The sequence below is a fragment of the Bacillus rossius genome (assembly GCF_032445375.1).
Source record: "Bacillus rossius redtenbacheri isolate Brsri chromosome 9 unlocalized genomic scaffold, Brsri_v3 Brsri_v3_scf9_2, whole genome shotgun sequence".
In the NCBI taxonomy this organism is placed as follows: domain Eukaryota; kingdom Metazoa; phylum Arthropoda; class Insecta; order Phasmatodea; family Bacillidae; genus Bacillus; species Bacillus rossius.
Genome location: NW_026962013.1, coordinates 38,807,807 through 38,827,234, shown reverse-complemented (window position 1 = coordinate 38,827,234; position 19,428 = coordinate 38,807,807). Strand labels below are relative to the sequence as shown.

At 38.7% G+C, this 19,428-nt stretch overlaps 1 protein-coding gene across 1 annotated transcript in view; it reads left to right on the top strand.

Moving 5' to 3' along the window:
* Positions 1–574: 574 nt before the first annotated feature.
* The window catches only part of LOC134542951 (uncharacterized), a 647,441-nt gene continuing 628,587 nt past the window's right edge, over positions 575–19,428 (top strand). The window contains exon 1 of the mRNA XM_063387576.1: positions 575–1,763. Coding sequence (XP_063243646.1) covers positions 1,674–1,763 — 90 coding nt within the window. The 5' untranslated portion in view covers positions 575–1,673. The remainder of the gene's footprint in view (positions 1,764–19,428) is intronic.

The window sequence follows — 19,428 nt, the reverse complement described above, 5'->3', positions numbered from 1 at the left end:
GTAAATAGTAAATATTTTTTTAATTTTTAAAATATTACTGTGTAGTTTACGTAAGTTTTATTTATTTGTAAATTATAATGTTTTTTTCCTTGTTTATCCACTTTTTTTAAATTTTATTTTTATATTGTGTACTTTTCTCTGTAAGAAAACATACCATCATTTAAAAGTACCTGTTATATATATATATATATATATATATATATATATATATATATATATATATATATATATATATAGTGGTCGTCGAGTAGCGCATCGTGTTCTTTGTTCTCGTCGCCGTCGCGCGCCTGTCGGCGACCTGTTCTGTCCGGGGTCATATCCTTGCGTCGCGCCCTATGCCCCCCTCCTCCCTCCCTAAAACTTCACTATGCCTCCCACCCTCCAACACACACACACGCACACAAAAGAAACCACGGTCCGGACGCTTGTCGAAAGGTGAGTGTGCTTGTGACCGGAAATTACTGGGCATAAATTTAACCGGGAGGGGGGCAGGGTATGCTGGAATTTTCGCGCGCATCCAGGCACCACTCCACTGGCTGAGAGGACGCGCGATCGCAGTGCAGTGACGTTCAGTATTTTCGCGGGAAGCAGGCGGCGAGTCGGACCCAGACGCAGCGGAGAGTGGACTGCAGTTGACTTGACCTGTCTCGAGTCCGGTAATGAATTTCCATTTGCTTGTTTTTCTACGGGCGCAGCGCCAAGACAGGACTCGACACGACTCGCGCGTCTGTCATGCCTGGGGTGCTGTCATAACTTAGAAACACACAACTTAGAAACACATAACTTAGAAACACACAACTTAGAATCACATAACTTAGAATTTTCTAAGTTATGACGGTTCTAAGTTATGACGGTTCTAAGTTATGACTTTCTACGTTATGACGTTTCTAAGTTATGTGGTTCTGCGTTGCGTGTTTCTAAGTTACGTGTTTCTTTAGTTATGGCAGTTCTAAGCTGTGTGTTTTTAAGTTGTGATAGTTCTAAGTTGTGACTTTCTACGTTATGACGTTTCTAAGTTGTGTGGTTCTGCGTTGCGTGTTTCTAAGTTACGTGTTTCTAAGTTACGTGTTTCTTAAGATATGGCAGTTCTAAGCTGTGTGTTTTTAAGTTGTGATAGTTCTAAGTTGTGACTTTCTACGTTATGACGTTTCTAAGTTGTGTGGTTCTGCGTTGCGTGTTTCTAAGTTACGTGTTTCTTAAGATATGGCAGTTCTAAGCTGTGTGTTTTTAAGTTGTGATAGTTCTAAGTTGTGACTTTCTACGTTATGACGTTTCTAAGTTGTGTGGTTCTGCGTTGCGTGTTTCTAAGTTACGTGTTTCTAAGTTACGTGTTTCTAAGTTACGTGTTTCTTAAGATATGGCAGTTCTAAGCTGTGTGTTTTTAAGTTGTGATAGTTCTAAGTTGTGACTTTCTACGTTATGACGTTTCTAAGTTGTGTGGTTCTGCGTTGCGTGTTTCTATGTTACGTGTTTCTAAGTTATGACCGTTCTAAGTTGTGTGTTTCTAAGTTGTGATAGTTCTAAGTTATGACGTTTCTAAGTTGTGAGTTTCTAAGTTACATGGATTTTTCCAAGTTTTCTAAGTTATAACAGTTCTAAGTTGTGACTTTCTAAGTTATGTGGTGTTCCCGTCATGCCTCATACCTCATCGCAGTTTGCCCCCCTACCTCTGAATGAAGTGCGCCATCTTGTTTCCTGTTCACTCAGCTCTGGTGGCTGTAGCGCATAGCCACCGCAGTGCAGACAAGTCCGGTCCAGTCGGGGTAAGTCAACTCCAGTCCATTCTCTGTGGTGCTTTAGCTACTGGCAAGTAAGGTCTAAATCGTTATAAATTACAGTAAATTTACGGACTTTTCAACGAAGAAAGCACCTTAAATGCACGAAGAGTTATTTAAAATCTTAAGTAAATGAAACTTCGTAAAAACTACGGTGGTTTCCGTATTCCGAGTTTTGTGTTGCTTTATAAACAAGGTATAAAAGAAACGTGTGGAATAGAAAGAAGTGTTTCTGCTGTAGAATTTTACAATGATAAAATTTTACAATTATAAAATTATTTTGATTTTAATGTATAAAATTTTCCTAAAGGTTTCCTAAATGTTCAAAGAAAGTTAACTCATCATCCATTAATTTACGAAGAAACCAGAAAATTTACGAAGGACTCTGGATAATTTATAACCATTATTTTTCATAAATATAAGGTGAAACTTATTAACAGTGTAAACTTTCGGAAGTTAGGAGCAGCTTAACGCCACGGTCTTACTGCATCATCAGTCTCTCATGACGCCTCGAACTGTCCACCTGGCAATGGTCCAGCGGACACACACTGGTGAACATTGTTGCGTTAAATTTGCGCAGAACACTGGTTAAAAAATATCCATGGATGTTCGTAAAGTAACCTTCGTATAAAGTTATCTTCGTGCATTAACGGCGCTGAGTTTACTCAACTTTGAACATGAACTTCACAAGAATGAATCTTGGAGTGCCTAGAAAACCTTTCAATAACGTGTTCAATACTGTGGCGTGTTTGCATTGAAGCACACTAGCATACTTACACACATAAATGCGCACTTGTATAATTGTTTACTTGTGCACTCGCATACTTGCGCACTCGCATACTTACACACGTTCTTATACACTAGCATACCTGTACACTCGCCTGTATGCTAGTACATATACGTGTTTCAAATATTTGTTTACCAAAATAATTTCCTGTCCCTCTAAAAGTGAAGTTTCACGTATAACGTGCTGGGCGACGACGCACTCAATTTTTTTTTTATAATTTCACTTTAACATTCGTTTGAAAGCTTGGCCAGTAATTCAACACGTAAAGGCACAGTTAGTCGAGACGTCTTTGATTTCAAAAACTTTTACGGTAGCAATTGTGGGACCGTTTAGCAAACAGTAATAATTCATATCTGTGCGTTGAATTTAAATGTTTTATTTTCATCATCCATCACGACGTAACTTCGCAGCTGTCCGGTTTCAGTTACGTGTCAAAGGCAGGGCGTCGAGCGGGGAGTGGTGGGAAGGAAGGGGGAAACTACAATCCTTGTTATCTTCCAGGCGCGCGCGGCGCATATCATGTTGCGGCAGTCGCCAGCCAGCTCTGCACCTGCACATGTCGTGGCCTTGCTCCAATTCGTAACAATATTATTTGTTTTGTATCATCATCCTCTACCATTCACTGCGTTGTCCAGAGCTGTTGTTTGTACTGACTGTTTTTGTTGCAACTGTCTAGTTGTTATCAGACCACTGTGTTCGTCTGTGCTGTTAGATCGTTCTCACTAATTCCTTCCATAGAATTCTCTGTGCTGTCCTCACATTTAACATTTGATATTGGCGGGTTTTTGCTTGTTTTCTGGGTATTTGTATATTCATTTTTCTTTCTTCGTTCTTTGAGTTTTATCTATGACGTACAGTGCAAATTACCAATGGCGTATGTCCAAAATCTTTCTAGTTATAGACTTTTTAAGTCTTGTTATTTTCACAAAATTCAAAACGAAAAATGTTCCACATTACATAATTATATTGTTGCGACCTATGCGCATAAGTAAACAATGGCGAAACACCGCAGACTCATTCTGCAGAGAATATTTCAAGTGCGTACGGTTTTATACCATCATGCTATCCAAAAGTACCATGTTAAGGTTAGTAATTATTATTAGTATCATCATCAGCGTACGATTGTATACTATCGTATTATGCGAAAGTACCGTGCTAAGATTTAAAATACTTATTATTATCATTATCAGCGTCGTCATCTGCAACAATTAGAGTAGATTCCAGCTTATCAGAACACTTTAAAATCCTTTAGAAGTGTTTTCTTTCAATTAAACAATCAAACGAAACAACTTTTCATAATGTGTCGTCGGTTGGAACAGACGTAAGGCAGGATTTGCGTAATGAATTTTGGGTGCAGTTGTTGAAAAGAATAACTGCCGATAGTCAACTCAAAACTCGAAAGTTGTTCGGACTAGCTTGAGTGCACTCGCAACCTCGTTTATCCCGCCTTGCGCGGTGAGTTGCCGGCCGTCGGCACTGCTTCTGGCGTGAGACCCGCAGTAGGAAGTTCGGCAGCGCCTGCAGGGACGGCTCGCGTGAGACGACAATTGGGACGTAGGACACGCCAGGTGAAAGGGGCGGTTGTGGAGCGCGTCTTGTAAGTGCTGTTAAGTAGCGGTCAATTAGACGATAGTGGGAGGGTGGCCTGTGTAGGCTTTGGAGGGGGGAAGAGGGGATTAGAAAGAAGCGTGGGAATAAGGTTAGTCGCCAGACAGGAAAGGCAACTTCAGTAGTATAGCTTGGTTGGTCCGGGAACAGGGTTTTGGGTGAGGAGCCAGGAGCCGATGTCCATCATGTTGAATTCTGGCGTCACATCAGCCATCTTTGGATTACCTTTACCTTGACCTTCGACCTTAACCAAAATTTGCCAAACATTTCTTAAAATTTGCTAAAATTTTCCCAAGATTCACAAAAAATCGCCAAAATTTCCATTTTTTGGAGAGAAAAAACCGCCAAAAAATCTTTATAATTATAAAATTAAAAAATTATATTTTCGAAGAAAAACACGCAAAAATTAAAAAAAATTGTAATTAGAAAAACCTCAAAAGACGCTTGACTTAGAAACAACAAAAGTCTTAAAAGCGGCTTAAAATTTGTAAAAACAAGCCGGCATAAGCCGTCGAGGTCATTACCTTGACAATTATGTCATGGCCGCTATTATGAATTATGACATCGTCGTAGCAATTTTCGTTACGACCAATCATCTTGAAAATTCGTAGGTACTCTTTATGCTATAAAATCAAGAAAATTTCTCATTACTAGGGACCTGAAAAATTCGCGGTTTCGATGACCTTCAGGATTGTCTACACAGTCCTCTGGACATTCGGGCAAATAACGCCAGTTCGTTGGCTGCTGACTTGTGAGTCGTCTCAACTGGTTCGCCCGTGATTCGTCACTTCTTTTGTTGAGGGTTTCTCATTGGCCCAGAGTAGCCCAGACGAACAGCGAGCCAATAGCAAAAGTAGCTTAAAGGTATATGTGTATGAATTTCAACCTATCGCGAAATGAATCTGCGAATTTTTCCGGTCTCTACTCATTACTAGGAGCATGATTGCTCATTAGACTGCAATAAGGTATGCCTCGATAGCGGCTGATCCCTTGTAATTGGCGGCGGTCTGCAAGAGAAGCCATCGCCCTGTTTGGCCGATCTTTTAAAGACGCGTTGGCTTCCGCACTGGATGGCTGTGATTGGTGTGCTGGCTGTAAACATGTACCTGAAATAAACCCAGCCGATCATAAAACACATACAATGCTACAGCGTTTTAACACACAGCTGGAATGGAAATATTTGCGCGAAAAGTACGTGTCATTATTTTGAAACGTGTCATTTGACATAGGATCGTCCATTTATTCTTTTAAGAATCTTCTCCGCCAAATACGTGTCGGGATACATGGTAGGCTGAATTTCTTCGGCGTAGTAGCCGCCAATAGGCCTTTCTGCTTAGAAATAAAAATAAAAACGTCGCCGATTTTAGCTTTACGCTTTTGCGGATCTTTCTTCTTCATCTTCGTGTTGGAAAAAACTGTTCGAAACAAGTGATCGTCCTTCGCGAAATTTCGTGGTAGAATGCACCGTGGAACTGCATTTAGTTATTAGTTATTAGTTTCTGCAAAACATCTCAGCGCGCCTCTCGACAACGGAGGCATTGACGTCACTAGATGTAGAGTAGTGTCTTGATGCCAAATTCTTCATCAAAGCCTTGAAGGTCGCGCTGTAGAATTCTTTGCCGAGGTCCTTTTGCCGGTGCGACGGCACAAGTCCATCACGCAAAATGTCCGTCAATAGTCTTGGTTACGACGGTCGCGTTCTTCGATTTCAGAAGGTCTGGTCCAAGCGAACTTACTAACTTACCCGCGACCGCCACATCAGAGTGGCGGGTTAGCGTACCGTTCGATGTACATGGATAACATTGACAGCGTTCAGCGCCTAGTGTTTTAATCGGGTAGAAGGCACTATAACGAAAGTAAATAGGTCTGGTACCTTTTGGCTGAACGACTTTCTAATTAGTGCCTTTCCCGCGTCCCTCTTTTATCGACCAATCTCGCATCCAAGCGTTTCTACAGAACTCTTCATAATATTTTATTTACAGCACTAACTATGAAAAGCACCAACAATTTTCACTTTATAACGTATGCAATCAAATGTACGCTCGTTTAATTATTTCTATTAAAAAAGTATCTATGTTATTAACACATAACATAACAATGCACACAACGGGAGTACTGGGTCTCGTTTACTTTTACGTTAGTTACGTTACGTTCGTGTTCAGAAACAACTGAAGCCTGAATTATACGTGAATGACAAAGAAATTTTGTATGCATGGAAATGTGTATTTTTTGTTCTCTTATCCATCACATTGGTTGTTTTTAGACTGAAAGAAAAAAAAATCTTACGCTGTAAAACATGTGCACAAATATTAGTTATTGGTATTTTTTTGAGCGGTGGAAATAAACTGTCGAGAAGCCAGTGACCACTAGACCGGAGCCGGCAACAGGTTTACGAAACACCGTGTTGGGCGCAGCATCGCGCTCCTCGATCAGCGTGTCGCAACTTGCAAGAGGAGAAAGGCGCGTCCTCATGTTTTCGTTTTTTTCCCCATCGACGGACTGTCACGAGCTCCGCTTCTGAAGAGCGGTACATTTTCCCTCCACGTTGTTAAAAACATTCACCAGAAATTTAAGGAAAGTACATATGTATGCAGTTGCAAAATAACACACAAATCTTCGTTAATATATTAGTAGGACTACCTAAGTATTCGAACATTCATTCAAATTTATTACCATTGGTCATCATTGTTATCATTATCAACTGCTTCCAGCCTACGGCCGGGTCAGAAAAGTAAAATACCTCGATCTTCCTCTGACCCTCCCCCATTCCTCATTCACTCTGTTCAATTATTCTCCTCTCTCCTGCACTCCTTTAACTATCTGTTCTTCCCACCTCATTGGTCTTCCTTGGGACCTACTTGCTGTGTGATTCAACTCCATTATTTTCCTAGACAAACGTGGTAAATTTACAAAACCATAAAAAATTATCAATAAGTCCAAACAGACACACCCTTCTTCCGTCCATGCCCATGTTTATCCTGTTCACAACGCAACACAGCAGGCCTACTCGGAATATGCATACGGAGGTATAGTTATTTGGAACTAAGAGCAACTCTTTGTTTATTCGAGGGGCAGTCTTTATTCAAACGTCCGTACTTTTCCGTACGTTTCCGACACTGTATTTCAAATAAGTATCATGCTTGACGACGATAACCAGGTGAAAGTACAAACGTGTAGTCATTTATGAATTATTTTTTAATTTTCGTACTACAGAAAGAAAATAATAATCATGTGTATCCAGGGGGAGAGGGTTGCAAGATTGGTGGCTGCCTCTCCCCTCCTTTGCCGAATTAGGAAAAAATAAAACAGGGATCAAGAAGCTTTAGTTAGAGAATATTTGTAACTAATCATCAAAAAATATTGTTCATTTTTTTACAAAATAAGTTAAATTAAGTTAAAAATAAAAAAATAAAAAAAGTTAAAGTGCAAATCTGTACTTTTACATGAAAACAACTGTATCACTGCAAAAAAGGGTTCGCAGTAAATACTGGATTCGGATTATTGCCCGGCCATTTGTGTTTTGTGTTGTCCCAGTACCTACATTAGTCCAAGTTATTTGTAAACTGTTCCCTTAAAAGTTTTCCAGTATTAAATGCGCACATTGATGACAATAATATAAAAAATAAAGTTCAATTATTTAATTTACGATTATCTTTTCCATAGTTTAAATAAATCTTAATTAAAATATAAAATTATGTACCAATTTTCGTAAAATCACTCAGTATTACCTCGTAAAACTAATTCATATATGCGAAAATAATCATAGCCATGTGTTGTACAAATTTACACTATCTTTCTTGGCAACAGGTTTCCAAAGGAATCTTTTGTAAAAGTACAGAAATTTTTTATTCTATTTATTAGTAGGTAAAACACTAGTTTATCGTATGCTGGCACTGGTAAAATCCGAGGCATAAATATCAGAAATTAGAATATTTTCCACACGTCTGTGATGTGTTTACTCAGCGATTATCTAGATTTCTTTTCCGGATATTTAATTAATTTTAAAGCATAATATTGTATAGGTTTAATGTGTCGCAATGGTCATGGTTACATTTGAATAATTTCCTTTTTCGGTATTTATTATAGATGCTTGTTAGTCAAGCGAACGTACCACGTGTTGTAGGCCGTGGAGATGTTGCCTCATACAACATTCTATACTGCTCTACTGCGCAACTCAGATTACACTGTCTCTATATATTCACTCGTTTGTTCCGCTGAACGCTACATTTAGTGCTGCCACAATTTCAAAACATGGCCAGTAAATTTACATATTTTTTTCCCCTTAGTGTTTTATTTCCTTGCGTGACGTTTCCCACAAATTGACTTCAAAGGTTCCGCCTGGCTGATCACGTTGCATTACTGATGCGGCCTAATGAATCTCGGTGAGAAGTTTGGACCGGACGTATTTAATCTTTTGTATCTACACACACACACACAAACATATATAACGAAATTCCTCAATCAATAAAACTATAATTTATTTTGAATATCGATAAAACGTCGCGCTATCTCTAGACAACTTATTACCCATCAATGTTTTTTTAGTTATAAAATTTAAAAAAAAAGTTTATTTAGGCCGATTTTCATTTCTGACAAATTAATTTTTATAGAAAAATTCATATTTTTAACGACTACCTGCGCTTTATCGTTCATATATTAATAACTAGCTGTACCCTGCCACGCTTCGCTGTGGCACATTGTGATTGAATAGTTGAGAAATGAGAAACAAAACAATGAATACATTTCATATAAGTTTAATTTTGCAATACTTGTGGATACACAATATTTTTTGTTTTTCCACTGTATGCGTAGATATAAAGACTATCTGGTTTTCCGACTCGAGAACACGCAACATACAGTTGTCAATGTGAAAAGCAATCCGCATCTAAATCTAAACCACACAATTCTAAAGATTGACCTTGAGCTTTATTGATTGTGATTGCAAATGCCAATCGAATTGGGAATTGCAATCTTTTAAATTGAAATGGTGTATCGGTCGGGATCATGGGTATTCGAGGAATGAGGACATCTTCACCTTTGAAAGGCCCCGTTAACATCGTTGCTTCCACTACGTTATTCATTAATTTCTTAACTGAAAGTCGCGTGCCGTTGCAGAGTTTTGGCTGATTAATATTCCGCAAGAGGATAATTGGCACACCTATTTTCAATTTAAGTATGTGTGGTGGTATCCCTGGCAGATCAAGTGAGTTTAAAAATTCCGTTGGATAATTAACTACTTCATCTGCTTCCACAACGGTGTCTATCGACTTATATGTAATTTCATCACTTTGAATACTGGATTGAATAACATTATTAAGTTGATAAACATCTTTATTCTTTGCGGCAAGGATAGCTCTTTCACTGAGCCAATCGTGATTTCTATGATTTTTTTGAATGTCAGGAAATACTTTTTCAATCAGTTCTTCTTTCGATGTTACTAAATTACAAAAATGATCGGAAAATGATATTCGTCTAGACGTCTCATCGACTGGCAGCTGTCCGTTTCCAATTTCCAGTAACTGTCGTGAGAATACCTCAGCTGATGGATCATTCTGCAACTGGACACGCATATTCGTAGTCAACTGCAATGTACGTACGTGCCGCCATAGTGTTGAATATTTCAGGCAAGCATTTATTTCGTCTGCTGGTGTCGATCGAGAAATTACAGGCAATGTTTGCCTAAAATCTCCTGCGAGCAATATCAATGCATTCCCGAATGGTTGAACGTTTCTACGCAAATCTCGTAACGATCGATCAAGAGCTTCAAGCGATTTTTTATGTGCCATCGTGCATTCATCCCAAACAATTAGTTTACAACTTTGTAATACTTTTCCCATACCGGATGCTTTGGAAATATTGCACGTAGGAGTCTCGATGATTTGCATGTTTAATGGCAACTTTAGAGCTGAATGCGCAGTTCTTCCACCTGGTAACAATGTCGCAGCTATTCCAGACGAAGCAAGAGCTAAGGCTATGTCATGTTTTGATCGAACCGTTGCTAGAATCAATCTAATTAGGAATGTTTTCCCAGTTCCTCCTGGCGCATCCAAGAAGAAGATCCCCCCAATTCCGTCATTTATCATTTGCATTATGCGATCATAAATGCCTTTCTGTTCACGCGTTAATTTGGGAATGTTCGATTGGACATATGTCTGAAGATCATCAATGTTATAACTCTGTTCACGGCGTAAATCTACATCAAATGCAGCAGTCGCAGTTCGGGTTGGTGCTGGCATTCCTAATTGACTAAGAACTTTATTTTCAATAGCTAAGCACTTGTCTTCAATATTTATCAATGCTTCGTTGTAAATGCCTTCTGTTAATTCTAAGGTCATATTGGCATTTTCAAGGCGTACTCTATGCAAAATATCCTCAGCCATATGAGATCGATATTTTTCCCATAAGTCTGTGGGAGATGAAGGAAAGCAAGCGGTCAATATAATTGCGAATAATGCGCGAATTTGGTTTGGATGTGCAGTGTTGCACGCCTCATTAATGCATATATTCCACTGTTGGTCATTTTGTAATAAATTCAGAGCTTGACACGCAGCGCGGAAAGTGGCATGTGTGACGCCGTCAACTATTTTTAATTGCTGAAAAGATCTAGGACCAGGCACATTTACCAATAGCATGCGAAGGAGAAAACATTCATCTTGATTGGGATGCACTGTATAAAGTCTACCAATTGTATTTTCTTTGAAAATGCCAGGTTGACCGTCAACTGGCTCCCCTCGTCTGCGTCGTACGAATACTTTTTTAGTTACATTCCACGTGTAATAAGAGGGAACTTCTGAATACATCAGTGTTCTGACGAAAGCGTCGTCCTGGCATAAGGTGAAAAAAGCAATCAGAGTTGTACCAGGTGGATTAAGGGATCTTTCTTGCACATTTGCATCTGTGAAATAAACACGCTGTCCATTTTCTAAATGTACTGCCAAGTGAACCACAGCTGGATAGCGTTCATGAATGGGAAATGAAAAAATTCGCCATGCAGCCTCATTGCTGCTTATGTATCTCCCAGCCTGGTATTGAGAAATTTCATCGATATCTCGTACTGAATTTTTGTTACTATCTGATTTCACACTAAAAACTGCCATATCACTGCCTTTATTAACATATTTACAGATGTATTTAATGGATTTGACTGAATTGCAATATTCTACGTTTATGTGGGCTTTATATGTTTTTGACAGCAAAGGAGAATATGGAACCACCCAACGGTTGTCTACATCAATATCACCATTTTGCATGTGTATAGTTGCCGAATTCCCACCATCTTCAGTTGATCGTCTTCTATACCGAGGATATCCATCGTAGCCTGTTACTGTGTTGGCTGTGAATGCTCGAGGATATTGCTTAGAGCATTTACCATCTACCATGCATGGTGAATTTGGATTTAGTGTACCACATGGTCCATGTATCATGTTTTTGATAATAACTGCATGCAAATCCTTATCAACATCAGCCCGTGGAATCTCAGCGCATATCACATCGTCGATTTCGTCTGAAGTTATTTTATTGTAGAGCCAGATTAGTATATGCGCATGTGGCAATCCTCTCTTTTGCCATTCCACTGAATACATCCAGCAGCACACAGATCCAAATACTTCATGTTTCACGATGAAATCCATCAGCGATTTAAGCTTTTGTCGGAAAACACGTGCTATAATGTCATGCCTATCGACGTGTTATTGGCCAGGAAGTAACAGCTGCCGTATCTCGTCCCAAGCTGTATTGCATGTGAAAGTGATAAATAAATCTGGACGCCCGTAATGACGAACATATGACATTGCATCTTGAGCATATTCTTGCATGTGACGTGGACTGCCAATGTATGAAGATGGCAAAATAGTTAGCTTTCCAACGTTGGTTGTATTACCGTCATTCACAACTGCATCTCGCAAATGAACATATTCTTCAGAGCGTAGTTTAGTCTGATTCAAACGGAGAAATAGCAAACGTTCCATTTCAATTTTTGCATACATATCCACAATATACTGGTGAAACAACTGACGGCATTTTAAAATATAATTGTCCTCGTTCCTCCGAATCATTAAGCGGTATGCGTAAAAGTTCATTGAGCTGCAATTTTTATTGATTTCTGCACCATTTACTGGATTTATCATTTTCACATTGAAATGATATCCATCGGCACCATCCCAAAAGATCACTGGATATTGTAAAGCATCGTAACAACGATGAGTTTCTGCTACGTTTATCAATTGATTATTTCTTCGATGGAGAACAATATCTCTAGGTTGGAACTGATCTCCGACTATGACAATTGCTACTTCGTCTATAGTTGGAGCATTATATCTCCGGACATGTTTTTCAGCGTGAGTTTTGTCTGCGTGAATAATAATTTTGTGGGTTTCTTATGGCATCATATCAATTGCTGTTTTGAACAAACGCACCAAATTGTTCCTTTCGTGAAGAAGCTCCTGCAGTTGCAAAATAATGGATCTTCTTAGCGAGGTATGTATTCCACAACGTGCATCTACTTCATCCCTATCATCACCAATGAAGTACAGTTGTAGGAATTTATGGTCACTATCTGAGAACGGGAGCAGGGAGCCAGCTTTGTGATATATTTGCCCTTTGATTTTAAAAGTTGGCATGAATTGAGCAGTCACGATTTCTGCACCAAATGACGTCATTTGGAAGCAAGAGTTATATTTCCTGATGTTTGATAGGAAATGCTTCGATTCAGCGGTAGATCCAGCAAGTAAAGTTTTCAATGGATCTGGTGGTGCATCAAGTTGAGGCAATTTGATTTTTCCTCCAGCGCAACACATTCCTTTCGTTTCATTATTAAACTTTAGAGCCTGGCAGTAGCTACAGACATGACTCATCTGACCAATGACAACATGCTGACTTGAACTATAATCAACAGCTGGATGGTACCGGAACGCAAGACGATTGTATTCCAGATGCAGATCAGCTGTTCTTTCTGTTCGTGTTTCAGATATCCTCACCCTTTCGCGTTCATTCCGTTCAAAACGAACCAAATTTGTTGCTGCAGAACGCGACTGACGTGCTCTCAATCTTGCATCCTCAAGCCTGGCTGCTCGTCTTTCTGCTGGTTCCACGTTACGTGTCTGGATGGTGCTTAGTCTGTTCCTCTCTCGTACGGATGTTCGCTCTTCCTCAGTCATATTTGAAAGCCGTCTTCTTGATCCTTCTGTGTGGTGAGTGCGACGGCCCAAATTTGAATTTCTGCGAGGCATTATTTCGGTTTTCACTGAAACAGAAGAAAGGAATGAGATTATAACTTCTTATGGCTCTCACAGCTCTTATATTCTCCTATCTCTCGTGATTCTCATAGCTGCAGCTCGACAACAATGAGACACAGGATATACAGCATTGAAAATTAATAATATATTTACTATCCATCATGTAATTGGAAACGAAAATTGTTTCTCATGTGACTGCGCCATTACTATTGCGGTTGTCAGCGAGTGTTTTCCTCGCTTAAGGCGGTGGACACACCAAGGCGAGTACGAACGCAAGCGCGGGCGCGGACGACTGGCGATCGAACCCAGTACACACCAAAGCGAACAGAGGCAGTCGCGGAACAAGGTGAAAGACGTCTAGAACATATTTTAGAGCCTGTAATTGGCGAGTTTGGGGCTTTTCAAAATCAGAACATATTTCCTAGAAGGCATGCAAATTATGCATTTGAGATTCGCGACAGATTTGTTTCCTTTTTTAATGGTAATAACGATAACTAACAAAGTTCCTATATCACTTAGTACGTTCAATTGCAAAAACCTTGTAGTTATGTGTACCAATTTTTTTGTTATTTTTATAACTACCTATAATAATTAAATAATTTTCTGGCATTCCTAGTATGATTCCTATTTCATCCCATTTCTTGTTTGTTACTCTGTTGTTTTTGTATCCTTCCATAGACATATTGTACAGCACTTAATTCACTTTTGCAAGGTCTATTAGTCGTTCGCCGATTTCACAATCCATGTTTTGGTCCAAACTGCTCACAACTGCACACTGGCCGCACGAACAACCCAGGATGTGCGGTCAGCTCGCAGCTCGCGCGTCCTGACCGCGCAGACAGCGTGACCGCGCGAACTGCTCGCTCGGCGGTGTGTGTTGCTGCATTCAATCCTTAATGTTGCGTTGTTCGCGCCCGCGCTCGCGTTCGTGCTCGCCTTGGTGTGTCCACCGCCTAAGGCAGATGGCGCGGTCATTGGTACACAGCTAATAGGTAAAAAAAAAAAAAAAACGTTTTTTTCGCACTTGTGCTATGAATGTGATGCAATTGTTGTTATTGGCGATATAACATTTTAATTTAAATTAAAAATTTAAAAAAATGATATAGGGTCTACGGAGTTCAAAAAATGAATCGCCTAGAACCATCTACACGCATTCCCACATCAAGTGGTGATAGACCCATACAAAATATAACCTCTACTTACGATTGATGCAATTGTTGTAATTGGCGATAGAACATATTAATTAAATTTTAAAAATGGTATAGGGTCTAAGGAGTTCAAAAAAGAATAGCCTAGAACCATCTACACGCAATCCCACATCAAGTGGTGATAGACCCATACACAACATAACCTCTACTTACGATTGATGCAATTGTTGTTATTGGAGACAGAACATATTAATTAAATTAAAAATTAAAAAAAAAGGTATAGGGTCGAAGGAGTTCAAAAAATGAATAGCCTAGAACCATCTACATGCAATCCCACATCAAGTGGTGATAGACCCATACAAAACATAACCTCTACTTACGATTGATGCAATTGTTGTTATTGGCGATATAACATTTTAATTTAAATTAAAAATTTAAAAAAAATGGTGTAAGGGTCTACGGAGTTCAAAAAATGAATCGCCTGGAACCATTTACACGCAATCCCACATCAAGTGGTGATAGACCCATACAAAACATAACCTCTACTTACGATTGATGCAATTGTTGTAATTGGCGATAGAACATATTAATTAAATTTTAAAAATGGTATAGGGTCTAAGGAGTTCAAAAAAGAATAGCCTAGAACTATCTACACGCAATCCCACATCAAGTGGTGATAGACCCATACACAACATAACCTCTACTTACGATTGATGCAATTGTTGTTATTGGAGACAGAACATATTAATTAAATTAAAAATTAAAAAAAAAGTATAGGGTCGAAGGAGTTCAAAAGTTCAAAAAATGAATCGCCTAGAACCATCTACACGCAATCCCACATCAAGTGGTGATAGACCCATACAAAACATAACCTCTACTTACGATTGATGCAATTGTTGTAATTGGCGATAGAACATATTAATTAAATTTTAAAAATGGTATAGGGTCTAAGGAGTTCAAAAAAGAATAGCCTAGAACCATCTACACGCAATCCCACATCAAGTGGTGATAGACCCATACACAACATAACCTCTACTTACGATTGATGCAATTGTTGTTATTGGAGACAGAACATATTAATTAAATTAAAAATTAAAAAAAAAGTATAGGGTCGAAGGAGTTCAAAAGTTCAAAAAATGAATCGCCTAGAACCATCTACACGCAATCCCACATCAAGTGGTGATAGACCCATACAAAACATAACCTCTACTTACGATTGATGCAATTGTTGTAATTGGCGATAGAACATTTTAATTAAATATTAAAAATGGTACAGGGTCTAAGGAGTTCAAAAAAGAATAGCCTAGAACCATCTACACGCAATCCCACATCAAGTGGTGATAGACCCATACACAACATAACCTCTACTTACGATTTGGATAACGGCGCAGCTCAATCGAGACACGATCACACTTAAGTACCTCATTAATATTGTATAATTAGTCCCATTCCGGTACGCTTAGTCATTTTTTAATTATTGCACCTCACAATAAAAGCATTCTCATTGTATATAGCCATTTCCCGCTCGCTTCACTTGACGTAGTTTTTTCCATTGCTAAGAGAAATCCTTTGGCATGGAGAAACGTTTCCATAACAGAAAATGCGTGTTTTTTGTTTTTATTGGTGAGAAAACACATTAATAAAATGGCGCAGTTACTTTTACGTGGTTGCGGGTATGTTGCTGACGTGAAAAGTAGATAAAAACAATCCTTGATGCGGGTTGTATATAATGGTAAAATTTCAGCTCGATCGGTGCAGAACCTTTTGAGTTTTTGAAGCGTACACAAACCAACATAACATTTATAAATATATATATATATATATAAGATTACAAAAGCGGGTGAACTATAGTTATTAGTCACACCTGTTTCAAACATTCACCTCCACCATTATTCTATAAACGCATAACAATTAACATGTTTGAAATAACCAATATTTACGATTAAGTTTTTCTTTATTTTTTAATGTAAAAATTACTCCTCCGCCCTATCTAGCCTAAGTCTTCGTAGAAAACCTTAGGCCGTATCCTAATACTTCTCTCCATTGTTTTATGTACTGAAGTATGTAGTTCAGACGGATATAAGTGTTTGGTCTCTATAGATGTTAGTAGCCAGCTAAACGCAAATAAACAGTTGGTTAACATTCAATAATCTTAGCAATATTTTTATGATCAAAATAGTACATAGTTAAAACGCTTCGAATTTATGGTAATCTATTTAAGCTTTTACCTTTATTTCGTAAGTTACGATTGGAAAATGTGCATTTATTTTTCGAAACTTGATTATAAAAACTGTTTGAGTATCTTTTTTTTTTCATTACCTGTGTTAAACCTGGTAAAGTTTAATGTTAAAAATATTTTACGAGTCTCTTAATCATTAATTTTTTCTATAAAAAATTACATACAAAACGTTTATTTCAAAATGGCGGAGTGTCTTTACCTGGAAATATGCGAGAGATGTGTATATTTGTTTATATGCATACTTTCATACTTCACGTCCAGTTGGGACAGCCGTTGTGGTGTCACTTCCCGGGGCTAGTACACACAAGTGAACACTTCAGGCGAATTCGGAGATGACCTTGGATGAAAGAACACGTGTTTTAAGGCTTTCGTATAATTGAGTAGCCAAATAAAAATTAAGTAAGTTGGAATAGGATGATCGTAAACTCCTTTGTTTCCTTCTTCTCGTAGGATTTTTTTTCCTGCCGGCAAAATGTATTATCTTATATTTAGTCACTGATATGGCAGTATACCGAAACACAAGTTTAAATCAGAAAAGCGAAGGTGTGCGTAATGGATTAAATATAACCTACACTGAATATATTTTAGTATTTGGTTTACAGTTCGCGTAACTACACCAAAATGACCTAAATATGATCCCTCGTGTTTGTAAACAATCAGAGTTACTATACAATATATGAGTAACTTCTTTATTTATTTTATTTTTGCTTGCTTGAGAAATCGTATGTACGAAAACCCCCAATAATCTCGAACTTGGAGTTAAGACTCTGTGAAGCGCTCATTTATAAAGGGTGGAAAACCATTCCTCCCCCCTCTCTTAAAAATATACGATTAAATTGCGTCCTTGTTGCATGATGTTATAATTTACGTTTTTTATATGCCATGCATTCAGAGACCCACCTAGTAAGGAGCGTATTTGTGTTAGTGAGGCGGGACGGTTAATGCGACTCTCGCTAGTGTTTATAGCACGATATCGCCCTTAAGCTCAAGGCTTTGAACTGGCGCGCATAGAGGGACCATTAAGATTTGTGCGGTGACCATACATTAAATGGAGGGAAAACTAAGATAAAGGTGTAATGCAAGGACCTTGAGTGCTTTCATGAATCTGTACCAGGTTTTTAATGCCTAAAAAATATTCTGAAAACACGCGTTTTAGAAGTTTTCACGCTTCTATAAATACCCTTTGAAAATCAAGTACATAAACATAATTAGGTACTTAACCGCCCTCAGCGTACTCACAAATGATATTCGTAAACAGACCTCACTCGTCTTGAAGTTTTCAAATCGCGAGGGTTCTTCTGAAGCTCTCCACACCGCATGAGTGCCTGCATTACCTCGCGGGACTGAGCTTGCGTCTCAAACAAATAAACTATTCCTTCTAATAATACTTCTTAGAGATTAGTAAATACTGTTTATAATGGTATGCTAATCCTTTGACGTATTCTTAGTGTCGGACGAAGCGTGGCGAATCATCTTCCCGGTGACGTAAACGTAATTTTTTGTGTTGAAAAATCTTCAGCCACACGTTACACAAAACCGGACCAATTTATTTTTTCATGCGTTTGTGTCGCATGCACACGAGCCGGTCTGATCACTGAAGCCGGCCTCAAACAGACGTGTCTGAACTCGTCCGACAAACTTTGGATGCAGGTTCGTCATGACAAAAAAATTTAAAAACATATACCTATACGTCTTAAGTTCTTCCCCAGGCTGGTTTACGCCTTCCAAGTTGTAGCTCAACAAATGTTTTAGTGCAAATTATCCATAAAGTAATTGAGATGAAACAATAGGCGTATGGCGTATGGGTAATGTTTTAATTAACAAAGTAATTTTTGTGCCGCATTATTATCGCCAATAATTTGACTAACCACGACAATTATTTTTGCGTTATTTGTAGTACTATGTTTAATTAATCATTAACCAGATGCTTAGAATTTCATCATAAATATATAATTCGTTTATTATTTTCAAGAAATCAGTTGTTCAGCTTCAACTTCAAACACGTATACTATACGTATACTGAGACATTTATATAATATATTTTTTATTCGTGTTGAACTCGCAGCAGCAGTACATATATTCAGAACTCGTCCTGTCGTCAGTTCACACACACATCCGCGCTACGTCGGCTGCTTTGAGGTCTCCCTGTAGCTCGTAAGTAGACTCGTAAACTTCCCCTGCCTCTAAATAACGTTCTGGAATTTGCATCTTAATTATACGAGGCTCAGGTTGGTGGCACAAGAAGACGTTGATTAAAATGTTGATACGTTTCGTATGTTCTCCCGCTGACATCTGCCCCCCACCACACGCCCACACATACACACACACACACACACACACGTCCCTCCTTCCCGGGCACGCCTGAAGACCTCCGCCCGTCTTGAGTAATTAATACGGCCTCTGCGTTTGGTAATCATGGTAATAGGGCGAGTAATGAGATCGCCGCGCGCTGCCGGCTGTTGTTCTTCGAAGAACGACTTTTAACGACTCGCAGTAGCACCAACACTGTAAAAAAAAACTGTCTCTTCGTAGCTAGGAAAAATATCCCACTGAATTTTATTCGTTAAAGTTAGGTTAAATCGAACATCCAACCAACGTTAATCTCACAGAAACAAACGATTAATTATAGTGAAATTTT